Source organism: Periophthalmus magnuspinnatus, chromosome 3, assembly GCF_009829125.3.
Source record: "Periophthalmus magnuspinnatus isolate fPerMag1 chromosome 3, fPerMag1.2.pri, whole genome shotgun sequence".
Lineage (NCBI taxonomy): Eukaryota > Metazoa > Chordata > Actinopteri > Gobiiformes > Gobiidae > Periophthalmus > Periophthalmus magnuspinnatus.
The window spans coordinates 19,632,268-19,654,626 of NC_047128.1; the positions used below are offsets into that span (position 1 = coordinate 19,632,268).

At 38.6% G+C, this 22,359-nt stretch overlaps 1 protein-coding gene across 2 annotated transcripts in view; it reads left to right on the plus strand.

Annotated features, from left to right (window-relative positions):
* Positions 1-314: 314 nt before the first annotated feature.
* kcnq1.1 (potassium voltage-gated channel, KQT-like subfamily, member 1.1) overlaps positions 315-22,359 on the plus strand; it is a 120,811-nt gene continuing 98,766 nt past the window's right edge. For both annotated transcript variants that reach the window (XM_033991856.2, XM_055228966.1), the window contains exons 1-2: positions 315-582; positions 2,544-2,866. In XM_033991856.2, the coding sequence (XP_033847747.1) occupies positions 2,550-2,866 (317 nt within the window). In that variant the 5' untranslated portion in view covers positions 315-582; positions 2,544-2,549. The remainder of the gene's footprint in view (positions 583-2,543; positions 2,867-22,359) is intronic.

Here is a 22,359-nt window from a genome sequence, read left to right on the forward strand (position 1 = left end):
AAAACAGGAGCGGTATGGATCACTTTATGCAGTGGAGACACTCAGGGTCTGTACCGTATCGCCTCGTACCGGGCCTATGAAAACAATGATTAGGATTTCCAACTCAATGGCCTACATGGACAGCTGTTACTTGTATTTGTGGGGCTCAGCAGTGGGTGGAGACTTCTGGGAACATGAGAACTTTGTCCAAACATGTCTACATCACTGCCTAGTATCTCCATGAATGAGACAGGCCCACCAGTTTTTATGCCCCAACTTCAGCTTTGTGGCGTGGCTGTGAATGGGCTAGGGGAGGGGTTCAACTGGACATTCTTCCACATGGTCACTCCAGCAACAGCGGGAAACAGAGCCAGGGGGAGATAAGGAAAGCACAGCCCAGAGCACGCACACTCCGGCTGGGGCCACGGAGCAGCGAGATCCCCCACAAGACTACCTGCTTTCTGGAGCGTTACTAAGATCAGCTCTCCTGTGGGCAGTGTGTGCATCCCGAAGCAGACAGACTCAGGAGCACATGGGATAGATCCTGTTGTCAACACATTCCAACAGAAAGTTCAAGCTGCCCTGGAAAACTGTTGCACAGAGGTGGGTGGCTGGAATACTATGAAAGTGAAATCACTGCATGTGCAAAGTTATGATTTATTTATAATTTTTCAACTTTTAGCTTTGATCTTTGAACTGAAACCTATTCAAATATTTGCCACTGATACGGTTCATGTTGCCAAGGTTAAACAATACTTTTTGAAATGATTTGGCAAAGTTATCTTCAGTAAAATTGTGTTTAGTACGTGTTCTGTTGAAGCAAATTTTTACTGTTTTAAAATTGTTATTTGTGAAATGATTATGTATATAGTACTTTTCTAATGCATTTTAACCATATTAAGAGAGAAGACTTTTAGAATGGTGCATAATTGAAAACCACACTTTATCACAAAGCAGCAGCGTTATTAAATCACAATGGCAAAACTGCATAAAATGCCTTTAGCCATGTGGTTTAAAGTTTGTATAGTCAATGATTATTTTAGTAGCCTATTAGTCATGACTTTTCAGATTAATCGCTGCAGTCCTAGTTTCATTTTATTTTGTTTTTGTCTGTGAAAGCTGAAATAGCCAATTTACTTTTCTCATAGATGAATAGAATGTTTTCCTTGCTGAAAGTCTATTGAAAAAGCTGAATTTGTGCCAAAAGTCAGAGGTGCAGATGTTGTCTTCATGTTATTAGGAAACTTTTTATTTATCGCAATATTGACCCGTATGAGTCACTATTTGACACTTTGGGATGAGTGGATTGGCTGTACAAGTGTGGTCCACCTTGTTTCAGGCTTTGGACTACTAAACGTTTTTGAGAAAGTAAGTCTGCAAAAATCAAATGTCATGTTTTCAGATTATTGAAAATGGAAATAAACTTAAAGCTGCATTGCGAAACCTAGATGGTCCCTCACATTTTTGTATCTGTCTGTCTTGGGTTGGACTTGAACATTCTACTATAGTATGGCAAAAAACATATGTATCTCCATGGGGACTTCACCAGGCCATGTTACAGGTCAGATCTGTGAAGTGGTGACCCCAATAACAGCAAAAATTATGTGTCTTAAGTTTTTTGTTTTTTTTTTCTTCTTCAATTAAAAGATCTGTAATGAAACAAATGCTTGAAAGATTCCACGGAAAGCAATAACATCTCCATGGGGACCAGAAAAGTTAAATAGTGCACCTTTAAATATTAAACTTTCCTTGCTTTAAATACTTTACTTTCTTGTTTTTCAAAAGAGTGACAATTGATCTGCCATTGTTATCAGTCAGTCAGAAGCAGGTCAACACACTCTGCTGCAGTTCAAACATTCTTTACTCAGGACTTTCTTCTCAAGGTCTTTCCCAACGACCTCATTCATAAAGAGGTAAACAGAATCTCTATTCAGCAAAAGTGTGTCTGGTGGCCTATTTTGGTGCTTCTAAGAAAAATATGGATCAAGAAAACACTATATGAACTCAGCTCTTATTGAGGAGTACCTAGCTGAGCCTATGCATATCATGGGTTGGGATGGACTGACTTTTTTGTTGTGAATGGTTAGATAGAGAGAGGCAGAGATATTCTAGAGATTCAAAAGGTTCCACAATTTTTGAGTTTGCCATTTTGGTAAAAGAAAGCTTAGTAAATTATACCCTGACTTTATTTTTCCTTTTTAGCAAAAAAGAAACTCCCTACCCAAAGAGTACCTTTCAAGCTACCATCTGTAAATTTATTATGTTTCTTCAAATTTTATATCAATCAACCCATATGCCATTACGGGAGACCCCCCTCACCCTTTGTTCAGACTCATCTGTCGTCTCCAGCCTTCAGAAGTAATGCAGATAGATATCCAGTAATAATATGTGAGAATACAACGGGGTGGGTGTCGGCCCGGCTAATTTCAGATGGTAGCTTTAGAAATGCAAGACCTATTGTACACAACGTTAGGAAATCAGAGACAGATGATTACTACCAAACAACCAAAATGTTCTTAAAACAAAAAAACAAAAAAAAAAGAAAATAAAATGCCTCTCCACAGGCAACTATGTCCAGCCTGAACCCCCAGAGGTCTCCTGGAGTGGTGCGCGCGAACAGACCGGCTGACCTGGAGCTAGCAGAGACGGCCTTCTCCTCTACAGAACTGGACAGGGACAGGACCCCAGTGGATGACGACAGCTCCAACATGACCCTGCCCGGTGTCCACGTCCACCCCTACCTGTCCCACCCCAGGATGTCTGCGCGAATGTCCATCTACAGCACAGGCATGCGCCCCACCATCACCTACAGCTACGTCCAGGGGAAGGTCTACAACTTCCTGGAGAGGCCCACCGGATGGAAGTGCTTCTTGTATCACTTCTCTGTGTAAGTGCATTTACAAACACTCCATCTGTTGTTCTTAAATGGAAAGCTTCTGAGATAAATATTAAGAAATGTGTGTGAAATGGAAACGATAAGGCTCTTTGTATCTACTTCTGTCTTTTTGCTGGTGACGCTAGTTTATGCCTTTTGTACACCCTGGTCATAAAACCCTGGTACTTTTGTTTCACTTTTTCTTTAATATGTAAGGTGCGTGTCAGATTGTGCTCGTGACAGTCACATGTCAGTACTTTTATTGCGAGTGTGAAGTGCTCCACTTATTTCTCTGTTAGCTTTGACTTAAGTCGCTGATAGGTCATCATCCTCCGCTTCCCTCACTTCACACGAGGCACTTTTGTGTTCAAATGGATAATACAGAAGTAGACTTTATTGATGTGTGTACTGCACAGAGGAGGAGAAGAGCCAGGGACAGCACCAGAGATCACACGGGTGCACTGTTTGTAAAGGGCTTTAGTTTTTCCCAAAGAGAAGTACACGGAACTGAGGCTACGCAAACACTTAAAATTGTCCGTGTACATTGTGTGTATGAATGATACTGTGTTTATGAGAGTGACTGAGATGCAACACATGGGATTTTCTCCAGAGCTACTTGCATATCATGTTTATTAACAGGATCTGTCCCAATCTAAGAAACAAAGAAACAACACTTTAATTTAGGGACTGCATGTATTGCTAATTGCTCTACTTGTCTGTAGTTATTTACTATTAGTTTGGATTTACTTACTTTTTTACTTATTAAGGGCGCTGTACCTGATTTTTACTGTCTTGAAAAAGTAACTAGTTTATTTTAAATGGTTTGCAGTGATCCAAAGTTATTCCACACTTATCTTATGCATTCCAAGCATCCGAATTATTCACAGCGATGAGTTTATAAGCACTTCTCACAAGTCTCAGACTGGAGTTTTACCGTCACATTAATGCAGCAACAACTAGCATGCTTACAGTGTGTAATTCCTCCAGGTACTACAGACACAAGTGGTTTCCTCTACTGACGAATTTATTGACATCCATCTTGCACATGAATCCAAATAAATACACTCGTGACAACTAAAGAAACAATACAATAATTAACTTAATGAACAATAAAGACATTCGACAATTACCTTTTGAAAATAAAATACGGTAGACAAATTAACCTCGTTGGCTGTATACCAAAAGGGATTAACTGAGATATCTTCTTTCTTCTTAAATGTATCGTTAAACTGCAACCCAATCATCTGCTTTTAATAATCATGCCACTTTTCTCATTTAGCTGACATCGCTTCTTCTACGCGACTAGCATTGTTTCACGTGTACACAGACCTCTAGTGACTAAATAATATAAAACATATGAAAACTAAAAAGTGGCAGTTACACAGTGCATGTTCTGATTATCGGATAATAAAACACTTATGAATAATATAATATGCCTATCATAATATAGTATGAATAGTTGCAGACAGCAGAGTTATTATTCTGACCTCAAAAGCTGGTAATACAATGCATCTTTATTTGAGCAAATTTTGGAGAAAAAACGTTGACTAGCATGACGGTGTATCTAGCTACAAAAACACCTTGCTAATAATGCTTAAAAACTGCAATTAAGAGTATGAATCGATGGAAAATAGTTAATGGCTTAATTCGTGGCTATCGACCCAAATAAAAGCACTTTACGCGGTGATCAAGTGATCATGGGTGCGCTTCCGGCTCCATCGACTGAAACTGCTGCTGTCAGGCTTGTCATTTTGATCTTAAAATGTCCGTATTAACCCGCTCTAAATGATCCTGTTATTTTTATTTCGCTATTAAGATAAGAACATTAATAACAGACAAATTAGGCGCATTCCCCCAGGTCACTCCCGCTAGCGTTAGCAATAGGTGTCATTGACAGCGTTGCTAAGTGCCCACTCAGCATCGCTCCAAATTGACTCTTTGGTTTCTATAGTTGCTCACGGTTGGAAATCTAAATATGGAACTTGGCTCCAAATTCGCCCCTTTAACTGCTCGCCTCGATTAACTTCATTTGACTAGAGCTGAACGCTATGGGTGACGTCACACTCCCTCAGTCGACTTTATTATCCAGTCTATGGTGAGTCCCTAAACAAAAGTCTAACCAAAAAGAAAATCATATCAACATTAAAAACCTTTATTCTATACTGATTTGATGGTTTGACTTTTACTTACACAGCAAAGATGGCCAGTCTCCAGAGGTCAGCTATCCTGTATTTTATTTGTAATTAATCAAAAATTGTAAGGACAGTGGTACTATAATATATTTTAACTTTGTACCACATCTGGTTAAAATTAAAATACACGCTGTTGTTGAGTAATACAAGAAACATCTGTGGGCCTCAGTCTCAAGCCCCGACCGACCCATCACAGCGCAGATCTGACCGGGCCAAAGGGACGTGGGATGTTGCATAATTACAATTGCACTTTTGATTTGACTGTGTGGGCTGAAAAGAACATTTATTTAATATGGCTGCACCTCCTTTTCTCCAAAACAACCACAGGATGCAGCAGTGGCTCAGTGGTACGGCGTTTGTCCAAATACAAGAAGGTTATGGTTTGATGCTTGTGCTATTTTGTTATTGGGCAATACACTTCATTGACCTTACCTACATCTACTTGCGTTAGTGGCTCTGTGCACAACTATTTCACTACTTTCGCTCCTGTTATACATCTTTTTGAGGCTTTTGAGTTGCAGATAGATGTCAATGGAAATACGTGTTTGTGTCGTAATGCTAATGCTGATTTTGGGTAGTTAACTGGATAGTCTTTACTTTGCTAATTAGCACAACTTGGCAAAGAAGTGACGCATTTATTCGTGATGGTCCACAAGGTTATTGGTGCAGATTGACAGCTACATTTCTGTCAGTCTGCCCCGGGGTAACTGTGGCTACAATTGTATGAAAGTTTCTCAAAAACCTGAACTCTGATGGATTTTTGCATCAATTATCTCCTAGAGCAAGACGTGTCATCTGAGTTTCCTGTTTTAGATTGACTTTGAATTACTGTGTGATTGGAATAGAGCGAGAACAAAACCAGCTACTCTCCAGCTCATAGGCAAATGCTTAAAGTGCATATGACAGGTTTTCTTTCTTTATTTTTTTTTATATATATATTTTGTTTGGTGGTATAGTACCTCTGGGGGAAAAAAAAAAAAAAATCATAGTTCATACCAATCAAGTGGAAGTTTGTGGGGAAAAAAAAAACAAAAAAAACTTAAAAATTGCATAAGGTAGTACTGAATTCTATAAAGCAATACCTCTATCTATGGGAGCAATACATAAAATTCTATCCAAAATACAGGGACTAATTTCTGGCAATTGAATCGTTTATTTCAGAAAATGAAAGTCTAGTCATATATTTTCTTCTTTTGCAGTATGGTAACAGTTATGGAATTATCTCTATGTATGTCAAATGGCTATTATTACAGATCTGTATATTTAATTACCTCACATACTGAAAGACAAAAACAAAATCATGATTCATTTTATTATGGTATCACTAGCCCTCACTTCAACACACTACACCGCTGCCTCTTGCCTCTTCAGCAGTACAGTAAACACATATTCAAAAGTCCTTGAAAAAGCACTCTTATTTATAATCATGGGGTCTTTTGTGTTCACATCCTCATTAAGCAGAAAGAAGCGTCACAAGAAGCGCGCACTGATCCATTAAGCCATGCATTTTACTCACACACTCTTCATAGTCCCTCTAGGAATATTACTGCCTTAACAGCAGTGATTTAAGCCCGCTATAGGCTCCGTCTCAGAGAAAGACAGTCCCCTCAGGAGCAGTAAAGAGTATTATAGAGGCTCATTTGGGAAGACGCAGTGTTTTTGAAATACACTTCATTTGCCTCACACACAACACCATTCAAGTGTTGGGAGAATGGGTCTATGATCAAAGTTGACAAGGGAGGAACAGCCATATGACTTAAAAATAATCTGTCCCTGAAGAGGAATGAAGACTGGGATCCTAGAAGAGTGGTTCTATAACAAGGTCTTTGATTTATGTATATATATGTATCAAGAGGCATTAAGAGATCCATGGCTATGATTATGGATGATCTGAAACATTGAACAGAAGAAGGCAGAAGACTGACCCCTGTGGGAAACCTGCCCTCAAACGCAAAGATGCTTTGCAAAGTGCTTCAACGTGTACTTGAACTGCAACAGACCTATTCTCTTAAACTTATCTTCAACTTTTCGTAGTCTTGATTTAGGGAGCCCTTGTAGTCTTGACCTTACTGCACGTCTTAAACCTTAGTCACAATATACAGGATAAAAGATGCAATATTGTCCCACCCATTTTAATTCAAATAAGAGAAACTAAAATTTGGACAATGATTGGAAACTATTTAGAATTTCTGGCTCCAACTGAATCAGCCCCATCTCACTGCCTATCCCCACAGTGACAGAGATTATCATTCAAAAAAGATGAGTCACAGAGCAATGTTGTGAGTCGAATTTGTTTTGTAAAGTTGTATGACAATGAGTGCATTGCCCCAGTGGCCCAGCTGGTGAGGAGAAATGCCTGTTCTGTGTACACCATGTCCCACTCAGAGCAGTGATAGCAGCAGGCTAAAGCTGGCACTGTGCAGAGGGGTGAGGGAGGAGGGAGCTGAGCAAAGGGGTGACCCAGATGTAACAAGGCTGTACTGAGGGAAGGGGGGTGTGGTGGTGGTGGTGGTGGGTGAGTCTATCAAAGCCGAACACGCTGAGCCACTGAGGAGGTACAAGGGGGTGGGTGAAATCGACATAGTTGCATCTCAGTAGTTTTTGGTCTATCCTGAAGACAATGCCAAAATGTTTCTGGAAATGTAAATAAACTCAATTTAAGAACAAAACATTAATTGACTATAAAATTAAGAAAGTCCTGTATACCCTTGTTGTTACTGCCTTTTTATTGTTCAATACAGACTAAACTCGATATTTCAAGGATGGCTTGGCTCAAATATTAGACTCTCTTCAGAGAACTATGGTTACATCACACAGTTCTCTCCTGCTTTAAAAAATTCAGAATTCTGGTCCAAACAACTTTTACTGACAGAGGATTATCCCTCTTGACTAAAAAGACCCAAACTGATTATTGGTGATTCGAAATGTTTGAATCTCCTAATTCTGCCCATGGACACGAGTGAGAGACATGAGGTTACATATGAACATAAACTACAGTAGGTTCATGAGGACTGCTGCTTCTCAGCCTTGAGTCAGAGTTGTTTTGCAGTGCTGGAGCTCATCTGTTTAGTCTGACAGATCACACACATTCATGTGCTCTGACTCATGCACGGCACTTCCTCTGCTCTGCACATCCTCATCCTCACAATGTAGCCTCTGTTGAGGAAGGCTGATATCCAAAATCGATTTGTTCTGGTTTCATATTACATGTTGTAAAGTGAAAAGATGATCAAAAATAAACCTGTTCTACTGATCTGGTCAACACTAGATTGATATGTGAACTGTATATTGAGTTCTTCCCATTATCAATCTGGAATGGCTCCTATTGGTGTTGTCTGGGAAGAGGGGGGGCTCTCAGCTGAATCTGAGTCAATCACAGCAGTTATGGATTTGAAACAATACTGCTTTTGGCTAAATTAATGTTTAGCATGACTTCTACTGGCTACTGTTTCTTTAGTTTGGTACCACCTTGGATCAGCTGGCAGCTATACAAGATGTATCCTTGTAAGTTTGAAAACTGAAACATCGTGACAATCCAGTTGCAGTGGAAGGTTATTGTTCAATGATAAATTAATAACAGTATCAACAAAATTCAAATTACCGCTTACTGTACAAACGAAATAGAAACACTGTAATACTGATAACAAAACATTTCTGTTAATTACACACTCAAATATTGCAGTTTGAATTTAGCTCAAAAGGTAAAGTAGGTCACTTTACAACTTTATCCTGTAATTATAATATAATTGACAAATCAATGCAAAAAAAACCCCAACAATTTTCACAAGTTTAATATAGGCAACCTCTCAGATTCACAATCCATATTTTATGTAGGCCTATATACAAATATTCATTTAGAACAACATTGTTTTTATACTATATAGGCTATATAGAGTGAAAATAGAGTGTAAAGAGAAGCTGAAATTATTGATACAGGCAAAGTAACTCTTCATTAACCATAATCCCTGAGTGCTTTGTTTACAATGTCCAGCGGGGTGACTGCAGAGGTCACACCACAGGGCAGGTTAAAATGTCTACAATTAGATGAATTACACAAATTATTATTTAACATTTGTGAAAAGGTTGTTGTACAGTTGTTGTAGGGCTCGTTTGTTTTTTGGTTTTTTTGTATGTAGCCACAGAGGTGTGTCACAAGGCAGGACAGAAAAAAAGCATTACACCCCCAAACCTCTGTTGATCATATGTCTTTTAATTATGTCTAGTCCAGGTTTTGCCCCAGTTTAGTCCCATTTTGATGGATGTGTCACTGAAGTAATAGCTTGAAACTTCAAACAGGACAGCGCTTCTATGTCTTAACGTTGCAAAAATGTTCTCTCTCAATGGCCATTTGAGAGGTATTTCAGTCAATAGGAAACTGGAGGTCTTTCTATCCGTCTTGTCCTTCCACTGGCGGGCCTGACCTCCACATAATTGGACTCGGACACAAAGGTCTGGTCTGAATGTAGCCTGTGTGAGCGCGTTCAAAGTCCCTGAATCAAATCAAGACACAGGAAATGTCACCACTCGCAGGAGAACAGCGCTGGGCCTTACACATTCACTGAGCAACAATTCAGATGGCCCATGGTGCACTTTAAAAACACTGTTCTCCCTGATTGTGTCCACCGGCAGCCTCAAATGTGTTTCGGAGAGATTTTACACATGACAAGCTTTATTAGTCGTTGTTAGGTTAGTTAGAGAACAAATCTTAAACTTGATTAGCTGTTTTGCTATGTTGCTGTTGTTGAAATGGTACTAAACGACTGCCGCTAGTACTGCTCCTGATGCTAACACGCACATAAACACATTTTAGATTTATATAGTGGATTAGCAAAGTATCCTTAAAGCTGACCTATTAAAAAAAAATAACTTTTTAGAGCTTTTAACCATGTTCTAGTTGTTTCCCCATGTCATTTACCTGAAGTTGTATTTACCGTGATTAATGAATGCATCTTTGAGTAATCTTTATTGTAATGTATTCAAAACGTAATTTCTCCGATCAACCCCCATTTTCACCGCCATCGGAAAACACACATGTAACCCGTGTCAAATAATGTCCCACTTCCGGTGAGGAGTTGGTTGTGGCGGGACAATTTCCTTTTTTAGCAGTGACGTCAGACGCCAAAATCTGTCCCATGCTGCTCCTGCTGTGGCTGCTTGTGGCTGATTGTAGCTGTTTCTCTCGGCAATTTCATTGAAGAAAATACATAAAACTACATTTGACTCGACAGATACTTACCGCTATCACTATCCGCTCAATGGTCAGGTTTTTTTTCTCTGCACTGAATTCAACGACAACCTCACAATAACCTGGATGGCGAGCTACCCCTTTCCTTCATAGACTGGTAGGAACAAACGAACCTTTTTATTTTCCCTGCTTCTCGGATTATAACAAGTTTTTGGATAATAAAGACATTACACACTGTGAACACAACCTTTGGAACAAATACTCGAACCTGGAACTGGAACAGGACATATTTTTTTGGTTCTGTTGCATTGTATTTTGTTGTCTTTTGTATTAATCATATCTACTGAATATATAAAGTAATTTCATATTTATAATCCATTGTATATATATTATTGCATACCTGCCTAAGTAATTAATATTGAACTTAATATATATGTTATTTTTGACTAAGATTCCTTGTTTGTTGTATTTATTCACACACACTGGCTCCCTACCGTACCTACATCTGGTCAACATTGCAGTCAGGTCCTAATTAGCCCTAGTTGCGTTACACACACACACACTACTTTGTACTCCATTCTCCAATTTGATTTTTTTAATCAGTTATACACAGCAACATCGCATAGTCATTTTGATCAAATTGAATAAAAAACCAGAAAAGCGTGATGTGCAGCTATCCGTTGGAAGTGCTGACAGCTGCGCGGCTCTTGGTTGAGATATTTATGGCGACGTCAGCACCCACGCAGAAGCCAGCGGACTTGTTTCTTTTATGAGTAGTTCTTGATCAATATTGCAATTTCACAATGATCCACAAGTGTCATAAATTATAAACTGTATAGCAGACACAAGCCCAATATGTCTTCTTTAAAATATCTATGCATTCTGTATGGTCACAGTTATGGTCATGTGTATTCAAGTTTAACGTGGCACTGGGGTTAAAAAAGTGACTTATTCCTATTGTAGTCGTGTTATACATTGGCCGTTTTAAATGCTTTGGTTAGTTTTTAATGGATTATTTGTTTTGGAACAGGACCAATACAACAGACACTGATACTGCTGATAGTGATGGGACTTTTGGCTCTTTTATGGGATCAGAATTTTTTGGATTTGTTTAAAAGACTGGCTCTTTTACTGTTTATTTATATGACACAAGACAATGTGAGAACTCATTTTAACAACAAACTAATCACAGGGAGAAACAGACATGGTTTAAATGTGTTTAAAATGGTTCAAACTGAGAGTGGGAGTGAGTTTACCCTTTGGAATTATGCAAAATCTAAACAAAATATTGCATTACAATAATAATAGTTTTAAAGCTAAGATTTATTACGATGCCAAATATGTTTTTTGTGCACGGAGCTCTCACTCGTGTCACGTGCTCTGCTTCTGCGTTGATTCTTGTGTCAGTTCAGTGTTGTTTTCATCAAGTTATTCCCCAGCTCGTTTGTTTAACATTTATATTACTTTTGCGAGTCTACCTCCATGCAGTGGCCTCCAGTTGTAGGCTTTAAAAAACATTAAAAGTTTAAAAATGTAATAATGAAATGTCCTAAAGCTCACCTATTATGCAAAATCGACTTTTCTGAGCTATTAACTGAGCTTGCTTATTTTCAAGACGCCATTTTGCTTATCAACCCCCATTTTCACCTCCACTGGTATACGCCCACTGCTCTGTATTTACTCCGTTCTTTAGTTTTATTGTCTTACTTGGTGATACACGTACAATTCTGGTACAAATGAAAAAGAAATCAACCGTGCAACTCATTAGCGTGATCTGCAGATATCCATCGCTGCACAGCTCTTTGTTGTGATGACGTTTACGGCGATGTCAGCTCCCATTGGGCACCGCAGTTTTCTAATGTAGAAGCCAGTGGACTTGTTTCTTTTATTAAGTCGTTTTAGATCAGGGATGTCAAACTCAATTTCACCGAGGGCCAATTTGCATAGATGTAAAAAAAAATATGACTCTGTAACTGCCTATCTACTGATAAACTGATATTTTAAGACAGTCATACATTTTAATTTACCTTGTCACGGCCACATAAAATGACATGGCGGGCCAGATTTCGCCCCTGGGCCTTGAGTTTGACACGTGTGTTTTAGATGAATATTGCGATTTAAAGATGTTGAAATTATGGCATAATTATCCACTATATAACAGTGAAAGTATAATAGGTCTTCTTTAACGTTCTCTTTCTGTTATTTGAGTTAACAGTGCTCTGTATTATCATTCAACAAAAAATCTCCAAACACACTGTTATTTCTATCCGATAAAAGTGCTCTGTTCTTGGAAAGTATTTTTGTCAACACTAAAGTTCATTTGAGGTTGTTCCGTTCCAAAGCAAACCGGGTGCTATCACTGACCTACAAGTGTAACGTCACACCTTATCAATGCAACATGACGTGTTTGTTTGGACATTGGAAGTAAGGATCCTGTTTTACGCAAGAGAGACCATAGGTAAGAGGGAACTGTGGAGGTCTAAATAAGGTAAAAATCTGTGTATGTGACCTCAACTCCAAAACAAGGAGAAGTCAATAAGAGATTAGTGTTGTCACGATACTAAATTTTCGATTTCAATACTAAGGAATAGACTCAATACTGATTGCAGAACCACGATGATAATAAAAACACTTATCTAGACAACATAATGTGATTTTAATTATTAAATCATAGCACTTTCTTTTATATTACCATGTGGTATCTGTGTAATCCCTCAGTCGTCCAGGTAGGTTCCATAGTGGTCCATGGGTGTATATTAGTCTGGTCTTATACTTCCGATACAGCTAAAGTATTTATTAATTAATTAATTTATGTATTTATTTATTTATTTTTGTATTTATTCATTCATTCACTTATTTATTTATCTATTTATTTATTTGTGTATTTATTTATTCATTCATTCACTTATTTATTTATCAACAAATTGGTCAAAAGCTCAGAAAAAGTGAAACTACTAAGGTCCTATATTACACACAATTGATTCAGAACTCAGTCTAAATATGATAAACATAGATCAGAAATTAGCATAATAAGGGCTCTTTTTCTATAACACAGGACTTCTAAAGCAGCTATACTCTTTAGTGCATCCTTCAGCTGTACAAAGCCAGTATAGCTTTAGCAAGAGGTTCTGGAGTGCATGGCGTGCTGGGTAGCCACATGACAGATTCGCTGCAGCGCATGTTTTATTCAATGGAACACTAGACCTTAAGTGTGGACAAGCGGATAAACGTGGTGTGTTCTGGGCAGCAGTGGGGTTCCTCACCCGCTGCTGCTGCTGTGGGTATGGGAGGATAAGAGTTCTTCCTCAGTCAAACTCTAACTTTTGTGTTGTGCTGCAGTCACCTTGAACAAACAGTGGCTTTATCTTTCCTTGAAAATGGTGTTTGAATGAAAGTTGTAGATAAGAAAGACTCAAGGTCATTCACTGGTGAGCGCTATATCTGAACAAGCCCGCGTGAATGCTGTTCTGTAAAGTTATCAAGATGTCGGGTTTCAAAATCTTCTTTTTTGCTTTGAAGTTAGAAAATGTATTTAAACGTTCAGGTTGTGGAAAGAAATTGTCCTGCTGTAGTGCTGTATTCATGCCTTTCAGCTTCCTGTTACATATGTTTTGGGATTTTTTTTCCCATTCAAAAGACATATTGTGTTTTAAATTGTTAATTGCTGCAACTGTCTTAATGTTTCTTTTCACCGGATTATTCTGAAACCCATGAATTGACCCTTGCAGTGCTTTGTAAACAGAGCGCCTACCATGACATACACCAGCTCCAATGTACTTTCAATGGAGTAGCGTTAGCCACAAAACAGTGCGAGGCTGTGTGCACAACTATTATAAACACATCGCTTTAAATTGAATGCCCCTTATTGCATATTAACTTCAGATTTGTCTCTTCTTAACATCAATGTCTATTTTTGCTTTGTACAGTGATTGGGAGAGCCGGATCTTTCTATAAACACACTACACAAGATGCGTAGGGTCCCACAGCTGTGAAGGGCCCCACCTCCAGAGTCCCGATGGTTTTATGTCAGTCTGTCAATCTACGTGTAATTATGACAAACAGGGCCCTGATTTGCTCCAGAACGTAAATATAACTTTCTGATTGGTTAAATATGTTTGTGCAATACGCCTCATTATGCCGTGCCTCGACCCCTCCCTCCTCCCTCCTCCCTTGCTGATTAAAATCTTAGCGACAGCGTAACTTAAACATACTACACGTGTGACTTTGGCTAAGTCAAGGCAACAGACTTAGCAAATTTAGACTGCACAGGGTTACTCGGGATAAGAAAAGAAGCTTCCTTTGACTTTGTTGGTTGAGTAAATGACCCACGAACGAGCCACAAATACGCTCCCGCTTTTGTGCATAATTAATGAGTTTTGCACAAATGCAGGCCATGTGTAAATGTGCGTGCACATTATACACATACGAATGCGTTTAATCATTCGCTAATTAGTCACGCAATTATTAATTTGGAGACTGTCCTAGAGCGAGTTCCGGGGCCTAGTGTGGCCCTGCTACATAACATTACAGAATCCATTAATGCTGTCACACTTAGTCAACTGGAATACACTAAAATGGATCAATTAAAACTGGAAAAATATCTATAATATTCAAGAGATTAAATGCAGACGTTGACCTTGTGCATCTTGTTTGGGCAGGTGAATAATTACTTGAACCCGAGTGGCCCCATGTCAGATTTAGCTTAGGGCCTCCTGAAGGATAGATTTGGCTCTGTTGACAAGTCTAAGACGAGTATAAACTACGCTGACTAGTAAACTGTGGCTGGTTTGCGCTAATGACATATAACTGATGATACACATTTTCAATTTGTAAGGTAAGGTTGTAAGGTTGTCTTACTTCTAGGAGAAATTGTTCACATTTGAATGAAAATAGAAATTAATTTGAAAATTGTGATAAATCAATGTGAAAAAAACCCTAAATAACTAAATAAAAATCTGAATGTTTTGTGGTTTTATTCTTTTTGCCATATTTCCCCGCTGTACTTTCACTATGACTAAGACCAAAGGTGACAGAATCATGTTGACTTTATAATTATTAATGAATCTGTTATGCCAAATCAACTTTTAACTGTCCTGGATCCCCTTTTCACCACCACCAGCACACGTTCGCTGCTCTCTACGTACTTCGTTCAATTCCAGTTTTATTTTCTTAATCGGTGATACACGTAGAACTCGGCAGCGTCGCGTAAACCTTTTGGTAGAAATAAAAAAATATAAATAAAAAATCAGCTTGCTAGCTTGATCCGCAGCTATTGATCCGAGGTGCCGACAACTTCACGTTGCTTTGTTGTGATGACATTTACAGCGACGTCAGCTCCCATTGGGCTCCGCTGTTTTTTTTTTTTACACGGAAGTCAGCTAAGTCGTTTTTGATAAATTTTGCTAGCACTGAAGTTGCTTATTATCAACAGTGAAGTCATTAATTACCTGAATGACCACTTTGTATCCCTGTAACTTGAGTACCATCTTTTTTCCACCTCTGTCCACCAACTCGGACATAAAAATAGCTGGCATTGTGCGGATGGCGAGTGGTCTCTAACGGTCCCTGCTGAGGTGGACATTAATAATAGACACAGTGGCTCTGCTCCCGTGTTCAGGGGCCAGTCAGGGGCCGATGTGTTATTTGGTCCGACTACTGCGGGTGACAGGCAGGGGACCCGTGGGTGCCCCGACACGCGGGTAAGCAGGTGAAAAATGACACCGCAGTTAGAGGTTCTGCTGTGGCACTGATAAGTCAATGCCTTTTTGCTATAGAGGAATTATAGCTTCACTATTTCACTGCAATGCTGTTTGTGTCAATTTACGCCGCTATAACAAAAAAGTGAAGGCATGTAAAATATAAGAAAGAAAAGAGAAAATTCAAAGTTCTATCCATCTTTGGGGAAAGTGAGGGCATTACCTGCGTGTTGAAATCTATTCTTACAAAATAACCACGGGGGTTCTGTTATGAGATTGTAAAATGATTTTTCAAAACATTGTAAAAAGCCATTTGAGACTTCCAAGCTAAACATCGCCCAAGGTTGTGTGCAGCCTATCTCGGGCTTCAAAGCCTCCAAAATGATAAAATACAGTGATTGAATTACTCTGATTACTCTGGTGGCATAACTAGCATGATAAGTGGCTCGTACCTCACAGCTAGAAGATCTTGGGTTTAACTCTCAGCTGCCACGGGTCGAGTCTGTGTGGAGGTTGCAGGTTCTTCCTGTGTCTTCGTCTCCAAGTGTCACAGCAGCATTGAAGGATGGGTCAAATGCTGAGGAAGAGAGACAATTAAGTGTACCATAACCTTAAAGAGGAATATTATGTATTGTTTGTGATGTTATAGGCCTTTTAAACACAATCGAGTTACTACAATGGCAATTACTATTAAAAAACCCCCAAAAAAACAACAACACAACTAGGGTTAGCAATCAGAAGAACGCCATTGTAATGAACGCAATTTGACATAAGGAATGTTCAGTACAGGTTTGCCATTGATTTATGTGCTTAAAATCTAGGCAAACTCATAATTTCAATTTTTTGTTTTGTTTTTGTGTTCTTGGAGGAAACAACCTTACTAAACAAGATTCAACGAACAAGCGTGATTGAAGCGAACTGCAAATTTTAGGTATGTTTTTGATGAGGGAACAAGAATATAATATGGTTAAAAGCTCAAAGTCATTTCTGCATAATATGTGTTTAATAACAAGTTTAGGGTCACAAGTTTAATACGTTTTGACGCTCCGGGTCTCCCTCCCTTGCTTTCCGTGCTAAGTCACTCCCCGTTCAGAGCACAATCACATTAGCATTATCATGAATTGTTTTGTATCATGTTTTTGAATATTTATTGAAAATGACAGTGCCGGTCAGCTTGTGGGCTATTGACCTATGGATAGTAACGTACTGCTAAGCGTCGGGAGGATTTGAATAGGACACGGTAGAGATCACAACATTACTCAAACATGCATGTATGACATCTAAAACCTCTTCAGCAGTGGTGTGCAGACATGGTAATCAAGGCAATAAAATCTATACAAATAATTTGTTTTTTTTTTCCTTTACTTCTGCCTGTTTGAAGTATGGTTGTAGTCATGGTGTCGTTTTGCACACCCTACTGGAGACTGAGCAGACAGCATCAAATGTGTTTGTTGGCGTTCTCTTTCATTATTGATTTTCTAACTTTCTGCTGGTTAAATCAATTCTCATGTTTAGCCCTAAGAGGCAACTGCTGTTGTGATTTTGGGCTTTACAAAAATAAGTTGAATTGAATTAACTCGTGTTGTTATTCTTTGCCTTGCCGTGCCATAACATGCTGCTTTTACAACTAGACACACCAGCAACCAGTCAAACAACCTGTTTTAGAGGCTTGCACATGCACACTGAGGACCACAGCGGGCTCAAACGGGGCTCAGACTGCGCTGAATAAACCCATGGAGAATCTGAAGAATCAGACATCTGAGGAGATTTCTAGTAAGTGCACATGTGCAGCAGGAGACGACAACAGCAGCGCCAACTTTCAACACAACTAACTGAAATAACTTGGTTTTAGCTTTTTCTAATGATTAGATCGTAGCTCGAAATACAGACAGCCATTTAATCAAACATGAGTTTCAAGGTTAGTTTGTGTGAAGTGGAGGTCCCGGACAGAACGTTGAGGTGACAGCGGCTGGAGAAGAGCTCATCTCAGTTGCAACCTGTGTGTTTATGAAGGAGCAACAGCATTAGTGGAATAACGGAACGATTACACATGTGGGGAAAACGTGGCTGTTATGGATCTACTCTGCTTCAAAGAAATACAGGATTTTTTTCATCTGTGAGAGGTGAGTGGTGATGTTTGTGGCACATATTAGTATCTTTTCATGAATGTACATTTTGTGTAATAAGTGCATTACACATGTATAGAGCTGTCACATGTCACTCATATGGTTTTTAGATGCATAATGACAATTACAAATGACACTAGTACTGAAGTATCAGCTGCATAAAAGTGGTGTGCGAGTTGGACAAATTTATGAAGATACTCAAATGACTCAGTATAAATGCATTTAATATGTTAATTGTTATTGGCGTAATAGCTTATTGATGTCCATCCCAAATCTGCTTGCCTAACCATGACCACAGGCTACTGCTCCTCCGGCATGTTTTTAGGGAGAAACAACATTATAACATGTTAGAAGGAGATGGCGCTCTGAAGTGAAGCAGGTGAAATGGCACTGACGTTGTCTTGTTGCACAGTGAAGACAATTGCAGACCTGGCAGGAGTCCTACAACAGTGTAAAAATCATGATAACAGGTTAAACAGGACTTTCAGATTGACTCAGATGCACTTAAAAGTAAATCAGAGGAAGTACATATCCCATCCACGTTGTGGAAGCAGACAGTTGCAGCACTAATGGGAGTCATTTGTCAGTGCTCAGCCTAAACGATGACAGTCAGATGAAAATGTCAATGAACACCCTCCGACAGCATCTCTTCGTACTCGATGTATCCAGATGATGAGACTGTAAAGGACGCGAGTGCCATTCAAGTAATGTACATGAGAGGCAAAAATAGTGCACAGTCTGCACAACAAATACACTGACATAATTGAACTGACTATTAAAACTAACTTTTCTGGGCATTTACTGGACATTATTCTATAGCAGTTAATTGGTCATACTGTGAAAAGGTGCCTCTAAAAATATATATATATATATATATATATATATATACATATATACACATATATACATATATACACACACACACACACATTTTATATATATATATATATATATATATATATATATATATATATATATATATATATATATATATATATATATATATATATACACACACACACACACACACACACACCCCCACACACACACACATATATATATATACACACACACACACACATATATATATATATATACACACACACACACACACACACACAGATATATAAACATATATAAAGTCACACATTCATTGCAAGCGTCTGTCTTCAGTGTGGAGTTCAGTCTTGATTTCTTTGCATGCAGAAGGCCACTGTTGACAATGGAGGCTGCATAGAGGGAGTGCTGCAAAACAAAAAATCTGGAGTTGAAATTGCTTATTGTTTAGAGACAAGGCAATGTTTTGAAAGTTTTGAGACAAGACCTAAACCTTTGAAAGGGACACTATGTATCTTTTCTTGAGAAGGGGTGACTTCTTTTCCGCATAAGCCTCATTTCCACTGGTTCACTTTGTAGCAGATCGGTACGAGTCGGTGGAGCCACAAGTGCCTCCACTGACTAAAATGAACCATACCACCTTATTTGAGGGGTCTGAAGCAGACCTTGAGGGGTACAAGTTTCCAGAGTGGTTCAGTGGGATACAGATTGCTTTAGCTAAAGCCCTATTCGCACGGGATCAGTTTTAGTCTAGGGACCTCAGGTAAATTGTAATAGTTAGGAGTTTCTAGTCCTGTTTGAATTGTCCAGGTTTGTGAAAATGTCTGTAAAATTCCCCCACATTTCATCTACTGTAATGCTGCAAACTCAGATCTCCTTAGGTAATTCTAGTCCTGTGTATTCATGCTCATGTCTGTGATTTGGCCTGTTTTTTGTCTGTGCATTGAAGCTAAAAGTTATTAAAAATGTCTCCATGGCCCATTTTATAATTATAAGTACATAATTCAAATATGATTTTGATTTAATTAAGACAACATTTGTAATGTTTGGGTGGTGTCAGTGTTTCATGGAGCAGAGCCCTGCCCTTGGACAGGGCGTTGCTCTGAGCATAGAAACTAGAGATATATATTGAGTTGATATTTGCACTTTTTAATGAATCAGCCTTAAAGCTTTTGCAGAGACCGATATTTAGTTTTGGCTGATATACTGCCTGTGAAGAATGCACATAAAGCTTTATTTGAACACAAGCTTATGATTGAAAAAGGACTGTGAATGAGTTTGTTGTAATTTTAATTATATGGGGAAAAGAAAGTTAACATCAGTCCTACATATCAGCCCAAAAACATCACAGAGCTGATCATTCTCATCATTTTCTTTGGAGTCTAAACAATTGGTTTCAACCATGAAAAAAAAAATAAATAAACATATCGATCAATCTCTTATAGTAACAGAACTCGGCTGGAGAAGCCACACCAAACAGACCTGCTCCAAGACGACCCCAAGTGAACTGTGCCAAAGAAAAAGAGGATACAGAGATGCTATTGCTTTTCCTGGAATGTTCTATAGTATGTCAATAAACTTATCTGTCTTGAATGTATTTATTTACCAGTGCTCAAAGAAATTTTGTAAAACATGCACTGTAATCTGTAAGTTTGCCTCATGGTGTTATCCGCATCAAAATGTGTATATTTTAATGCCCTACTGTGAGACATTCTGGACAAACCCTGCCATAATATCTCAATGGAGCCGAGCAGTTGTCGGACCTCTACCTGAAATAGAATAGAATACAAAAAGAAAAACTGTACCTTTAAGATTGCCATTGATATGCAGTATTCCTCAAACGGGTGAATACATTATTATTTTTTTATGTAGTTAAATATAAATTCCATAACTGGTATCTTGCAATCATAATGTTACCAAAAGCCAAAACACAATACAAATTACTCAACTGTTATGGTTAGTTAAAAATAAAAAAATGTGTTAAACGAATGCAAAAATGTCTTGTGCAAATCGGGTAAATCTGTCGTATGCACTTTAAGCATGAAGAAGGGCATTTAAAACATGGATTAGTGGGCTGGAGAAGCGCTTTCGTCCTGAGTAATGTGACAGAGGAGATGTGGTTTGCAGAATCCGTTGTGAGTTGTCCTTTGTCCTCCCCATGTGTCTTATCAGTGCTGACGCGTGGTACAGTCTGAGCGTGTTTAGATTCCAGGCAGTGCTTGCTAAACTGTCCCTGAGCCCGATAACTCCTCCTCACATAGTTTCCATCGCTCTGGGCTTATAGAACAAGACTGAGATAGTGGTGGTGTATGTATAATAACAGGCACAATTCTAATAGGTTGCCTTCACATACCAGAATTTCACAAATTGGGCAGGGAACTAACTCTATGATCCACAAATGTTGTCTTGTAGCTCATTGTTAAACTATATCCCCTCTAGAATGTTGTGATTTCATGTGAATCCAACCTATTTCTGTCCATTTTCTATTAGGTCTCCTGTGTTGACGTTGGTGACTGCAAAATTGGTCTTGAAGGGAACTGAGCATTGCACAATCCCCTAAATCGATTCTTCGGAGGCTCAGTCCAGGTTCAGAAAGTTTACTCTGTTTCAAAAATACAAATGGCACAAACTGTTGTGAGTATGAAGGGTATAACATATGTCTGATCAGAGAAAGTTGCACAGCTCTCTAAATATTTACATTTGCATATTTGCATACATTTGCATATTACAATTAACAATAAAACATTTCAAACTTAATCAAATACACATTGTATATTGAAACTTATATAAAACTGGTACTGTCCATCTCTAAATAAATCAAGTACTTGTATCACAGATAAACTGCTGTGAGTCGAGGGATCCAACAAATATTCTTCAGAGGACATGTTGCTTGGCAACACCAAAATAAACTCACAGCAGCACATCTACATAAATCAAACAATAACAAAATAATTGATCTGGTGGAATTATAGAATATATAATGACTGAAGAAGTGAATTTATATTAACCTGTTACGTACACCCCACACAGAATTCCACCAAATAAACCAACCAACAACCTTCTTATCAAGGACCATGCACAAAGATCTAATCCCTGACTCAGTTTAGGAACTATATGACTTATAGATCATATAGCATTAAAAGGTCTCATAAACTTTTTAGACTAGAGGTTTAGTCAGTAGCAGACTGGACAGTAGGCTCATCTGGGCATAGGAGGGGTTTTAGGTCAGGATCTGCCTTGGCATTTAAAACCCTTTAAGGACTGAGTTTACCATGGGCCAGTATAGGTCACCTAGACTTTTAGATTTTTGTTGTAGATTTTGTTGTTGTAGATTTTGCCATAAAAATCATATTAAAGGAAATATCAGAATTTACTGCATTTTTTCACACATCTACTTCTATTTTTCACTTTCATCTGTATTTTTTCTTTTACACATTGAGTAAATGACTGGGAAAATGCCCGCAGCACC